This window comes from Procambarus clarkii, chromosome 43, assembly GCF_040958095.1.
Source record: "Procambarus clarkii isolate CNS0578487 chromosome 43, FALCON_Pclarkii_2.0, whole genome shotgun sequence".
Lineage (NCBI taxonomy): Eukaryota > Metazoa > Arthropoda > Malacostraca > Decapoda > Cambaridae > Procambarus > Procambarus clarkii.
The window spans coordinates 8,855,669-8,870,361 of record NC_091192.1 but is presented as its reverse complement, the minus strand read 5'-3'; the positions used below and the strand labels follow the sequence as shown (position 1 = coordinate 8,870,361).

Sequence of the window (14,693 nt, the reverse complement as noted above, 5' to 3'; positions counted from 1 at the left end):
TTTTTATTTTTGTAGTTGTTTTCTGTTAACAAGTATCAATCTTGCAGTGTTTAGCTTTGTGATCAATATTTTAATAACATAATAATTAATTACTTTTCAGGCAGTTGCTAAGTTCTTCGATCAGGTGATGGCTGCTATCATACGTCATCTAAACTTTGACGTTGTTAAAGCAGTATTGATTGCATCTCCAGGCTTTGTAAAAGATCAGTTCTTCGAATACATGATGAGAGTGAGTATTGTGAAATGTAGCTGTATAGTATATATCTTGTGTCTGGATGTCTTCTGGTTACTGTCAAGTGAAGGGTTCAGTTGGCACTTGAGTTAAAACCCCAATCTACTATCTATGCTTGCATTGTTAATACTAAAATTATTGAATTGGTCTTTTGCGTACGAGGAGCAGGAAAGATGGTGACCAAGTTAGTGGGGAATGGTAGATGTTTAGTTTAGAAGTTAGTTTAAGAAGTTAGTTAAGTTAGTTTAGAAGGTATAATTACATTACATAAGTGTAATTATCTAAGTGTAGTTACAGGATGAGTGTCCTGTCTTCCCGGTACTGTCATAGGGCGCGTTGAAACTACTGTACATATGGTTTTGGCGTCTACTGTCTTCTCGCTTAACTTGTTCCTACTGTCTACCACTCTGTTTGCAAAAGAGAGCGTGTTAATATTTTTTGGCACCTATCTATGACCTCTTGATCTTGAAGTTGCAGGTTTCAAGAAATCCTCTTTGTCAATTTTGTCAATTCATGTTAATATTTTGTATATAATGATCATATAACCTCTTTTTCTTCTATCTTGTAGCTTTGGCATATTGAATGCCTCTAGCCTCTCTTTGTAGCTTTTGTTTTTCATATCTGGGAGCCATTTCCAAACATTCCCTTGCACCTTTTACAGTTTATTGATTGGCTTCCTGAGATAATGGGCACAATACAGCCATTACATATTCTAATTTAGGTCTTGCAAAAGAATGTCTATACAGGGGTACCTCGGTTTAAGAATTTAATCCGTTCCTGGAGACGGTTTGTAACCCGAAATTTCGTAAACTGAAGCGAATTTCCCCATAAGAAATAATGGGAAATGAATTAATCCGTTCCTGACTCCCCAAACACTTCACTTCAAAGTAAATTTTATACCTAATTCACCCAAATCTTCGCTACAAAAGTATGTTCAAGTTATTACTTACTCTTGCTGATGACTCTGTTGGTGTATGGAAGATGGTGAGGAGGGGGGAGGAGAGGAGTTACTGTTTGGAAGGGGAGTCCCCTTCCATTATAACATCAGGCAGTGAAGATTTCTCTGGTGTGCACTCTGGCATGTTTTGCCTGCATACCACTAGGTCCTGGTTGTGGCTCACTGCTTGATTTTCTCTCTTCTCGCAAGGAAATGTTCCATTGAAGATTGTTTTTCCCTCCTCCGCAACATTTGTCTGTAGTGAGGCATCACATTGTCATTGAAAAGATTAATGCAATGGCCTACTACAGCTTTCTCTGGGCGAATCTTTTCAATAAAAGTTTGCCTTTCTTCCCACATCTGACACCACTTCCTAATTGTTGAGAAAGGGACATTCTCTTCTGCCTCATCCTCCTCTGAAGAAATGTCCTCAGCTGCATCTTGTTGCTGCTCCTTTTGAAGGGCTTGGAGTTCTTCGGTGTTCAGTTCTTCGTTGTGTTCTTCCACCAACCCCTCCACATCAGCACTGCCCATTTTCCGGCCCAAAGTAACAATTTCCTCAACAATAGGCACATCATTTACAGGCTCAAACCCCTCAGTCTAGTTCTGTCACATTCAGTCCACAATTTTCTCCAGCCAGAGATCAGGGTTCTTTGAGTCACTTCTTGCCAGGCTTTGTCAACGAGTTTTAAAGCACTGCAAATGTTAAAATGGTGTTTCCAGAACTCTTTGAGGGTGAGTTTTGTGGCATGTCACTTCAAAACATTTCTGGAAAAGTGCTCTTTTATAAAGTTTCTTAAAATTAGCAATGATTTTCTGGCCCATAGGCTGAATTAGAGGTGTGGCATTAGGAGGAAGGAACTTTATTGGGAGAAAATTATCTGTTCAACAATGCATCTTTTAAGCCTGAGGGATGAGCAGGAGCATTGTCGAGGGGAAGCAGGGCCTTGAGTGGCAAATGTTTCTTCTGCAGATTTGGTTTTTCTGCACACCATAATTTTTGAAAACCCTTGGATTTTCAGAATAATACACAAGCAAGGGTTTAATTTTCAAATTGCCACTCGCATTTCCACACAGCACAAGCGTAAACCTATCTTTCATAGGCTTGTGTCTGGGCAATGACTTCTCCTCCTTGGTAATGTATGTCTTCTTGGGCAATTTTCTCCAGAACAGTCCTGTCTCATCACAATTAAACACTTGTTGCGGTAGGTATCCCTCAGCTTCTACAAACTCTTTAAATTCTTCAATAAATCTTTCAGCCGCTGGTTTGTCTGAGCTGGCAGCCTCCCCATGCCTCGCAACACTATGAATACCACTTCTTTTTCTAAATTTGTCAAACCATCCCCTGCTTGCCTTAGTCTTTTGTATCTGCATTACTCGTTCCAGGGGTTTTCTTTACAAGGTCTTCGTGCAATACCCTGGCTTTCTCACAAATGATGGCCTCTGAAACACTATCACCCGCTAACTCCTTGTTGTGTATCCAAATTAATAACAACTTTTCCACACCCTCAAGTACAGTATTTGTGGTCTTTGTTTCGTGATTGTTGATACGCCTTTTGCCACTTTAGCACTCATGTCTTTTTTCTTGGCAAGTACAGTGCATATCATTGACATGCATTTGTTGTACTGCCTAGCTAGTTCAACAACACAAGTACCATTTTCATGCTTACGAATGATCTCTTGTTTTTCCTCTATGGTCATTCTCACATGTGATTTCTTGCCTTGATCCTTACCACTGGCTTTCTTGGGACCCATGGCGAGATATATAATAACAACTTTTATGCTCAAATAGCAAAAATCCGACAAAAAACTGTAAATTCTTGTGAAGAATTCAGGCGGGATAGTCACTGGGTGCGAGGCACTGGTAAACTGAGGCGCGATCGCCATGCCTCCACGCGTTAGGTTGGCCGTACGTGTATCAACAAACTCTTATCCCGATTAAAATTTTCTGAACAATTCGGGCTCGTAACCCGAAAAGTTCATAAACAGGGACGTTCGTAACCCGAGGTACCACTGTATTTCATGTAAATTTGTATGTGGCAGAGCTCAAAGGAAGATTTTGGTAACACTGTTCTGTCTGGTAATGTCATCCAGAAATAGATTGACACTGGTAGGGATGGCCAAGTTGTTATTTGATGATAATTGTAGGGTAATGGCACACTAACCTTAGCGCATAGTTAACAATAAAAAAACAAATAATTTTTTCATGAGTTTAGGTTAACAGGATTACATCCATCTAGATGTAGTATAACATTTACATCATTTATATAAAAAAACCAGGCGATCGGTAAAATCAACATGTGATGATATCCTCATTATTTTGGAGATCATTGTATGGCAATAGCTGCACTTTAACCCTCAAACCGTTAGGCGCCCAAATGGAATTCACACCCACAGGCGCAACAAAAAAAATCCAAAAAATTCTTTCGTCTTATAGAAATGTTCATTTTTGTTCCCTGATCACGGAAAAAATAACAAAAAAATCGTAGGTGGCATATTTTAGCCGCAATAGGGTAGGGAAGTGTGGCAAAAATGGGGCGTTGGCAGAGCCTTCGCCAGACGAGGTCTACTCCGCCCGAGCTGTCAGACGGCAGTTGCCACAAATATATTATTACCTAATTATTTCAATATGTCTGATTGATTTTTCTTAGTTTTTTTTGCAGTAATATTATTCCATACTGTAACACGGGTTAGGGTTCCTCTCTCTACTTCTCTACCTTCTACTCCCTCTACCCGTATTCTTACTTTTTATTCTCTACCAAGGGACTCCAAAACTTTTACCAAAGCCAACTCCACGCCACGTGGTCCTAAGACGATTGACCGACTTAGGATTCTACACTCAGTATGACGTGACCTAAGCTCTGAGCAAAACCCTAGAGTCGCCTCTACGCTGCCACCACCAGACCAGTAACACAAGAGCAATGATCGAGGTCTGGATCGATCACGCTAATTAATCAACCTAGGGGCTTGATCCCCACTATATACGATGACCTTGAGTGTGGAATAAATTACACGGTAATGATGATTCCGATTCGATGTTAGAATCGGCGCCCAATACAACTCTGCCTCATGTGGACCACGTGACCAGGACAAGTTTACACATAAAACACATGGAAATAATGAAATGCAAAATATTAACATATTTAATTTATTAAAAGAAAACTAAAACAAAATCTAAATATGTTCACTCCCTGTCACTTTAACACTCCCTACTTGACCTGAGTGGCAAATGAGAAGACTATCCCTATAATTAACAATAGCAACTATACCTTGGGCGACCAGCTCTAGATGTTGGGCTGGTCTTGGGGAGAGGTAAGATGTTTGACCTCTTATCCCAGCTGCTCCCGTTTCCACACTGATCTCTCCCTTGTCTGGTCTACCCCAGACAGAGCATTGTATCCTTCCGCCTAGTCAGTCAAAGTTCTACCAAGTTACTAGCAAGGTTTAAGTTATAACAATTAAACTCTGTTGTACTTAATTGATCCAGACTGGTTGAATTATTTTACTGAAATTAAATTACACAAGCCTCTAACGGCAGAGCTGTTCCCGATCACAAAAATGGTTATTAAAACTTTGAGAAATAGTAGACCTGTCAACCCTGCTGACCTATGACCGCCGGTCACTCCGCCTTACAAGTTAGATCTGATTCGTGACGTCACTGATGGTGACTTAAACTCAATAATTAGAATACTCTTGATATTGTATCCAGTACTATTATACAATACAATTTTAATGCAAAATGAATAAAGGCTAATTTCTCAAAATTACTGAATACTATAGGATGGTTCATTATACAAAACTATGAACAAAGCATCGGTTATTTCCACCGCGAATTCCCCTGGGGTCAGAGTCCCAGGTCACCATGCGGGCTTAGCTTCCCATTCTCTTTTGTCGATAAACCACTCTGGATAATTCTTACAACAGCCTAGTTTGTTACAATACAGTGAATTGTGGTATATTTATATAATAAAATGTGTGAACCATCGCTGTACTCAAAATTATGGTGTGCATATTAGTGATTCAATTATTATGTTCATAAAACAATAAACAAATAGTTTTGCTGTTGTTACACTATATACACAGGTTATATATAAGTATCTGCATGTTTTGTTCACCTTAACGAACTACTAAGTTGGTCTTGTGAGTCGAAAAGCAACGAGGAGTGACCGCCACACACCAGCGAGCCACTCACTGCCACTCCCTCCCTCAACACCACCTCACTCACCCTCATTCTCTTCCCACAATACTGTTTTTGCATTTATTCACTATACACAGACTGTTATATATATGTATTTACATGTTTTGTTCACCATAACTGTACATCTAAGCTTGTATGGTGAGTAAAGGCACAAAGATGTAGCTACTCACACAGTCAGCTGATCGGCGGCCGCCCTCAAGGCCAGACACACTAATATTTCTCCTCCAACAATATTGTTTGTGGTGTTATTACGCTATATACACACATTATATATAAGTATCTACCTGTTTTATTCACCATACCTGTACAAATAAGCTGGTATGGTGCCCAAAGACCATAGTGGCCATCAGTAAACAACATGCCAAGCCGTGCAGACGACGCACCTCTCTCACCAAAATGACGGCTCCCAACCTACTCCTCTCGCTGTTATCTCTCACTATACACATGTTATATATAAGTATGTACATTTGTGTTCGCCATAGCGAACCACTAAGCTGGTATGGTGAGTGCAGTCAATAAATGGTGGCCACACACAGTCAGAAAACGACGCCACAACCCTCCCTCCATGGAGCACAGCGCTAAATATCACCACAATCCTGCTATTATCAGAATCCTGGTTAGTTTTATCAGTCAGGGGGCTTCAGTAATACTATCACTGCTAAATATTAGCAGTATCATTTATATTATGGTATTTGTAGGCGATGCTGTGGTCACAAGCTGAACAGCGGTGCTGTGAGCTCGTGCTGCGTGCGCCAGCCTTGGTGGCTTGCTCAATACTGACGCTGTAACACCCAAGAATGTTGGCCTGGATTTTTTTTCTAGGTGGCATCTGGCAACTATCGGTCGTGGCTGTACTATAGCTGCCCCTATCCCAGGCGGGGCATTTAAATTATAGCGCTAGACACGAAATCATATATAAATGATGTGCGCGGTTTCGGTTTTGTCACTGATATCGTTTATATATGATATGCGCGGTTTGAGGGTTAAGGGCAGTTAAAATAGAAATAGAAATAAAATATAATGGAAATAGTTTTCCCTGCATAATCACCAAAGCAACATGTATAATCTTTGCTGTTGATATCTGTGTTCTGTGAGGTACATGACATTAATGCACGATAGGGGGTACATTAAATGATGTTTATTAAATCTGCTGCGTGCAGGTAAGTCATTCTTCTAGCAGATTGTGATAGATACTGTATATATTTAGATTATTTGAAAATTTTGTTGAGATATGAAAGATGGTGGTTGCAAGTGAATGTGGACAGGAGTAAAGTACTGTAATAGTGATGGAGAGGGAAGGAAACTCGGCTAGTGATATATGGCCAAATAAAATCCTACAAGTGGTTGATCGGTTAAAATACCTGCGGGTTGTAATTTATAAAATATTGTTTTGCAGATGTTGTGTATGTCTGAAGGTAAGTGGCTGGTGCACTGAAATTCTTTTGTTAATAATAATAAGATAGGAAGAGAGGCAATTAGAGGGCTTAGTGAGAGGGGTAATGCTTGTTGTTACAAGTGGTTGTATGGAACAGTGGGGTGTTCCTGTGGAAGTTTGGTCAAGTGTGCATGGATGGGAGCGGGGGATGCAGAAAGGGAATGGGGGAAGGATACTGAGGATGTGTGGGGGGGGATACAGAGAATGGGTGGGGAATATGGAATGGGTGGAGGATACTGGGCATAATAGGTGGAGGATACTGGGCATAATAGGTGGAGGATACTGGGCATAATAGGTGGAGGATACAGGGCACAAACGGCATAATGGGTGGAGAATACAAGGCATAATAGGCAGAGGATACAAGGCATAATAGGCGGAGGATACAGGGCATAATAGGCGGAGGATATAGGGCATAATAGGCGGAGGATACAGGGCATAATAGGCGGAGGATACAGGGCATAATAGGTGGAGGATGCAGGGCATAATAGGCGGAGGATACAGGGCATAATAGGCGGAGGATACAGGGCATAATAGGCGGAGGATACAGGGCATAATAGGCGGAGGATACAGGGCATAATAGGCGGAGGATGCAGGGCATAATAGGCGGAGGATGCAGGGCATAATAGGCGGAGGATGCAGGGCATAATAGGCGGAGGATGCAGGGCATAATAGGTGGAGGATGCAGGGCATAATAGGCGGAGGATGCAGGGCATAATAGGTGGAGGATACAGGGCATAATAGGTGGAGGATACAGGGCATAATAGGTGGAGGATGCAGGGCATAATAGGTGGAGGATACAGGGCATAATAGGTGGAGGATACAGGGCATAATAGGCGGAGGATACAGGGCATAATAGGTGAAGGATACAGGGCATAATAGGTGGAGGATTCAAGGAATAAAGAAGTGGAGGATTCAAGGAATAAAGAAGTGGAGGATTCAAGGAATAGAGAAGTGGAGGATACAAAGAATAATGTGGAGGATACAGGGTGTGTAAGTAGGTAATAGTCTCTCTTTTTTTTTAGGGGGTTGGGGGTGTTGGGGACGCGAGTCTTATTTTCCTTGGCATCACCCCTCTCACCATATGTTAAGATATTTGTCACCTTTTTACCATTAAGTAGACTATGTAAATGTTTATAGGTAGTGCAAGTTTACACGCGAGAAGGGTAACAAAATACAGACGTGACAATGTTGACATAAGAAAGAATGGCTTGTCATTATTGTTTACTAGACTCCTAGAGGTCCTATTTATTTACTCTCATACTGTATTATCTAAGTGGTGTTATTGTGCCTTGTGTTTCCATATCTTGATCCAACAGTTTTTCTTGATATAATATAACTTCCATATTTATATTTGTGATTCTATACATTTCAGAATGCTGTGCAGACAGATAACAAACTCTTGTTGGAAAACAAGGGTAAATTTGTCCTTGTGCATTCATCTAGTGGCTTCAGGCACTCTCTCAGGGGTAAGATCATTTTTTAAGTAAATTTGATTTAATGTTAGATTTTTTTCTGTGGAGAGCCCCTTCGGCTCCCCGGAGCTATACCGGGCTGATGTGTATATATTATACCGTGACAACAGTCAATCGAAGGAGTTCTAAGCCTACCGGGGACCAGAGCCAGAACCTGGCCCCCTCAAGAGAGGCACGAGGAGCAATGGCCTAAAGACACCCCCGTGTAATTGGAAGCAGTCTTTGTCTGCCATCTACCAGGTCAGGCACCCAGAAAGGTAGGAATTCCAAAACTACTGCTGATCAAAGATTTGTAAACCGAAAGCCGAACTAGCAACAGAACTCCCCGATCAAAACCAAGGAAACAAGTATGATGTCACCACAAATGCCACGCATCCGTCTGCGCAACCCCATCCCCTCCTGGGAGGGGGGACGAAGGGTCCCAGACCTCCACGCGGGCAACTCTCCTCAGTTCAAAGGCTGTTGTGAGGGCGAATGGTTGATCGACTCTGACTCCATCCTTTGAGCAGTGCAACGATGTTGTTCAGTTTTGGTATCATGCTAGCCAGGAGTAACACGAGTACTGGCTGCATGCACCTAGGGCTGCCTTCCCTAGATGCCCTGTAAGTACTGCCCTTGCAGCTTCAGGGTTATCTTCCCTGAGCCGTTTGGGAACTACCTCCGCGTGGTTCTGTTGCTGCTCGGTGATTGCCCGCCCTTGGGGTTCAGCTGGGGTGGTTCTTACTCCTGTTTTCCTTTGGGGTAGGAGGTAGTTTCATCGCTGACTAGGGCCTGAGGTACTGTGCTGCTGTCTGATATACACATAGCGACCGGTTTTGTTCACCTGGAGACGTTGTGCTTTTGCGGGGGTTTTTCTTTTGTTTTTTTTGTTTTGCCTGGTGTGGCGGTAGGACCACGTGTATGATTTTGGTGGCCCTCCACTAGGTCCCTGTGCTTGCACACGTTGTAACGGGGGGCCAGCCTTTAACCTCACTTGCTGGTTAAATGCTGGTTGTTAAGTAAATCTACAGACCAGAGTTCTGTTGTGTAACCTTCAGTACCACTCCTCGAGATCTAAAACGTTCGATCGTTTAGATATCACGACCCGAGGACACTGTACCCTTCTATGCTACACTGCAAACCTCTTGAGACGCCGCCACCACCTGCTATTACTACCCACTGGGTTATTCCCCCCAATTGATGGTGAAGCAGCATACTGTCAATTAGGCATAAACCCCAAAAATGGATCCCCAGTTATCAGAAAAGGAGGGATAAGATTTACGCTAAGTGTGGAATTAAATCAAAGTACAAAGGGATGATTTGAGGTATTAAATAACTGCTTGCAGGCTTGCAGAGGGAGCCTAGTCTCACGCATGGGCTTGAGCCCAACAACGTAAAAGAACCGTTGGGGGGAAATTCTACTAAACACCAAAAATTCTATATAAGATTTATTAAACAAAGATTATCAATGAAAATAAAAATTAACACTTTCGCACTTTCCGCGAAGGTCACTCAGCCAACCGAATGTGCGCGCGGCGTTTTTATCGCTTAAGCGTAAAAACAAAAATGTGTATACTCTTTTTACTCTTCTGACCTTAGTTCTCATGCTACGTATTTCATTTTGGTACCAACGTGTTCGCAATAAAATTCTCTAGAAGAACATCAGTAAAAAAAGTCACGAAACGTATAGGGATACCAGCACCAAATAAATAACTACGAAGATGACTCGCCGTGAGCGCCCATCAGCAACAAAATGTTTTTACTCTTGGGATTGTAATCACCTCCACACTTATTCTACAGCGTTAATTTTGGTATCAATGGACTCGCAATGAAATTCCCAACACGGTGATATGAATATAAGCGTAGAATAATGATGCGGCCCGCCCGCAAGAGTGTGGGAAGTGGTGAAATTGTTACCCGGTATCGGTGACGGGACGACGCACGGCGCTTTGAAAGTTTATACTTATTTCACTCTCATGACATTAATTTTCTATGTACGTCATTCATTTTTGTGTCAATGTGTTCGCAATAGAATGTTCTATGTGCCCATAGGTAAAAAATATCAACAAAGCGTAAGTTAGAATAGCGCCAAATATAAAACAACGCTGGAACATATCAGTGAGCGTCAAACACACACGAAATGTTTTTACTTTTGTTATGTTTGTCAAGTTTATACTTGTTGCACACAGTTATTTTTGGTTGTATATTGATCGGAATAAAATTCCCTAAACAGACATATGCATATAATACATGATATGGGGGAAGCATTACCAGTATAAACGGCTAAAGTCACCCACCTGCAACCCGTTTGGGACAAAATACCATTTGATCGAAGTTATCCACACCTTTCATGAACTTATTGTACCATGCAGCCTAGTGGTGAGAAAGAGAGCCTCATAGCGCGCAGTTTGAAACAAACCCAAAGTAAATCGGATAAAAATTGAATTTTATACAAATATTTTAAAAGAGGACTCAACTTTATGTCCACTATGCGTTAGCGTTAGACGAAACGGGACGCGCCGGCGCGTCCAGATAGCGCGAAAGTGTTAAATTAATATGCCCTAACTGAATATTTTTTCTAACTGAGGCAATTAATGCAAAAATAATGTGGATCCTACAACTGTACTTAAATCAGACAGAACAATTACCTTTAATACCCCAGCTAGGCCAGTTGTTCAGCCATGCCTCTGGAGAGGTAGATGTTGACCCCCCAGGATGTTTCAACCCATACTGACCTTGGCTTGCTCTCTCAAGCTGAGAGACTGACCTAGGCTAAGTTGCCAAATTAATCTTTGAAGAAGATTACTAACTAAAATCCTGTACTCATCACTGAAGGTGACTTATTATTCCAAAACAATTGGGAATTATCTAGATACTCAAGCCAGGCTAATTACAATATTCAATAGCACTTGCATTTCACTAATTTGCATGAATTAACAAGCAAGCTGGGAGGTACTTATTTTCCAAGTAACGAGATACTACTTACATATATTCCTATTCTTACTGAAGTTAAATGCTTCTTTGATAACATATCACTTACTCTTTATTCTCAATTGACGTTAATTTTAACATAAGTACTTAACCCTTTAACTGCGCAACGCGCGCCTGCAGGCCCAGGCTTCGGGTGCGCAGCGCGCCTCCCGGTGTTTGTATTTTTCATGGCGGGTGGCAAATTGGCAGCGGCTTCGGGAGTGGCGTGCCGTGGTTTTGGACATTATATGCATATACTGTACTCCTTGTAGGAAACTTCATTGTGAATACAGTACATTGATAACAAAATGAAAGACCTAGGACCAGAATTGAGGTAACAAAGTTGAAATGATCATACTCATTTTATTGCTCTTTATTAGCTCTCACGGGGGTAATGTTCTGTCACTTTCTCTGTTTGCTGTGGGTGGTATGCCGGGCTTTTGGACTTTATATTTACATATACTCCTGTAGGGAATTCTATTAGGAACACAATGATACCAAAATGAAAGACCTAGGACAGGAATTGAGATGTCCAAAGTGAAGAGAGAGCTCTTGCCCGCTCCTGGGTAAGACGCTCTCACTTTCTTGCCGGGTCTTTGGGCTTTATATTCATTTAGTCCTGTAGAGAATTCTATTGCGAACACATTGATACCAAATTGAAAAACCTAGGACAAGAATTGAGGTAACATAGTTGAAAAGAGTATACATTTTTCAGAATTACCGCGCACTCCCGCGGAATGCCCAAACCCACCCAGGCTAGTGCGTTGCACGTGTGTCCAGAGCATCAAAGTTTAAAAAAAAAAAAAATGAAAAAAATGAAGAATTTCGAAAAACAACAAATGTCAAAAAGGTTTGTTCGGTGTTCGGCAGGTAGGCTGCTCCATGTTTCTTAAATAAAAAAAATAAAAAAATAAAGAAACGGTTGAAACAATTTGAAAAATGGACAAATGCCATATAGGCTTGTTCAGTATTTGTCGGGTAAGCTGCTTCAGTATTGAGAAATAAATGAAAAATACAAAACAAATGGAACACATTTGAAACACAGATTGTCATAATGGAGCAGCCTACCCGACAAACACTGAACGAACCCATGTGGTATTTGTCCGTAATATATAAAAAATATATTATAAACAAATATATATTATATATATATATATTATATATATATATATATATATATATATATATATATATATATTATATATATATATATTATATATATATATATATATATATATATATATTATATATATATATATATATATATATATATATATATATATATATATATATTATATATATATATATATATATATATATTATATATATATATATATATATATATATATATATATATATATATATATATATATATATATATATATATATATATATATATATATATATATATATATATATATATACAGTACAACCTCGATTCAACGTACTATATGGGACCACCCCCAGTTCGTTGGAGCGTTGGATTCGTTGCAAGAGGTGACCTTCAAGAGGCGTTTGCGTCAGTGTCTTTTTTTTTTTTTTCTTGTACACAATAAAAATGCATTTTATCATATTACTTACTGTACCTATATTTTACTACTCTACTAAAAATTCTGTAATTCATGTATTTTCCTTATTGTTGGAGTTATGTCCATCTTGAAGTTTTGTGAAGTTGTGAATGCTCTACAGTAAATAGGTACTGCAGTGCATTAAGCCGTTAGCACTGTATTATTAAAAGTGGTTTTGCTGTATGTTGAGTACTACAATACAGTTCTTGAAAACTATTGTACATTAGAATTATTGCAACTTTAATTTTAACACTATGTACACACTTGAATTTAACACTTATTCTAATTGTTCACTTCACACACGATGTTTTTAGATGTTTGCATCAGCTTTGCTGGTGCTCGCTGCTGCTGTGTTGGCTTCAGCTGCTTTTGTGCTGGTGCTGGGTACAGCTGTGCTGGTGCTGGGTACGGCTGTGCTGGTGCTGGGTACGGCTGTGCTGGTGCTGGGTACGGCTGTGCTGGTGCTGGGTACGGCTGTGCTGGTGCTGGGTACGGCTGTGCTGGTGCTGGGTACGGCTGTGCTGGTGCTGGGTACGGCTGTGCTGGTGCTGGGTACGGCTGTGCTGGTGCTGGGTACGGCTGTGCTGGTGCTGGGTACGGCTGTGCTGGTGCTGGGTACGGCTGTGCTGGTGCTGGGTACGGCTGTGCTGGTGCTGGGAACGTCAACAGTGCCAGTAACATTTTGTATAATCTCATCATCTGTTAAATGACCATTGATTAAATGATTTATTAATTTTATTATTTCAAAGCCGTAGTCACTGAACTGTGGCGACGAATTGAAACGAGAAACGCATGGTGTGTACAGGGATTAGACCCGTCCACTCGCTCACGCTGGAGTTGTTCCAATAACAAATAATTTCTCAAATAGCAGATGTCTATCATATTACAGTATATTTTCGGTTTTATTTAGTTTAGTTTAATTTGGATAATAAAAAGCTATTAAAGCATTGGTTTTAGAAATGATTTATTAGTCTGAAACTTTCAAAGTCATGGGTCACTGAACTATAACGACACAGACGAAGGAAAACCAAGTGAGGTTTACAGAACAGTATTCCCTTATCTGTCCACCCTCACTCACCTTGTTTTATCACAGAAAATGTCTATAAGGAGATTTTACAACATGTAGCTAGCTAATCACGCTTCAGCCTTTAAATTAATTTACAAAGATACGTCTGCCACAAATCAGTGGGAGGTTGGGAGGGAGGTGGGCAGGCAGAGCTTGTAAGGGAGAGGCAGGGAGGGAGGCAGGCACGGAGGGAGACAGGCACGGAGGGAGGCAGGCAGAGCTTGGGAGGGAGGCAGGGAAGGAGAGGATGGAGATGGATTGATGGTAGGATGGAGGGAGGGATGGATGATTTGAGGGTGTGTGTGTGTATGGGCTGTAGGGGTGGGGGGGGGGAGGTGTGTCGGTGGTGGTGAAGGGACCGACTCGCTGATAACCCTAACTCTGACCCAGTTAACTTTTTTTTTTAACTTGATTTGTTTCTTCAATTCTGGATGGATGGAGGGAGAAAGGGGATGGAGGGAGGGGATGGATGGAGGGGGGATGGATGGATGGATGGATGGATGGATGGATGGATGGATGGATGGATGGAGGGAGGGAGGGATGGATGGATGGATGGAGGGAGGGGATGGATGGATGGATGGAGGGAGGGGATGGATGGATGGAGGGAGGGGATGGATGGAGGAAGGGGATGGATGGATGGATGGTGGGAGGGAGGGGATGGATGGATGGAGGGAGGGGATGGATGGATGGAGGGGATGGATGGATGGATGGAGGGGATGGATGGATGGAGGGAGGGGATGGATGGAGGGAGGGAGGGGATGGATGGAGGGGATGGATGGATGGATGGAGGGAGGGGATGGATGGATGGATGGAGGGAGGGAGGGGATGGATGGATG

The 14,693-nt window shown here is 41.4% G+C and overlaps 1 protein-coding gene across 1 annotated transcript in view; it reads left to right on the top strand.

Moving 5' to 3' along the window:
• Positions 1-14,693, top strand: part of pelo (protein pelota) — a 63,802-nt gene that overhangs the window by 23,288 nt on the left and 25,821 nt on the right. The window contains exons 5-6 of the mRNA XM_045738478.2: positions 101-229; positions 8,175-8,268. Of these exons, the coding sequence (XP_045594434.1) occupies positions 101-229; positions 8,175-8,268 (223 nt within the window). The remainder of the gene's footprint in view (positions 1-100; positions 230-8,174; positions 8,269-14,693) is intronic.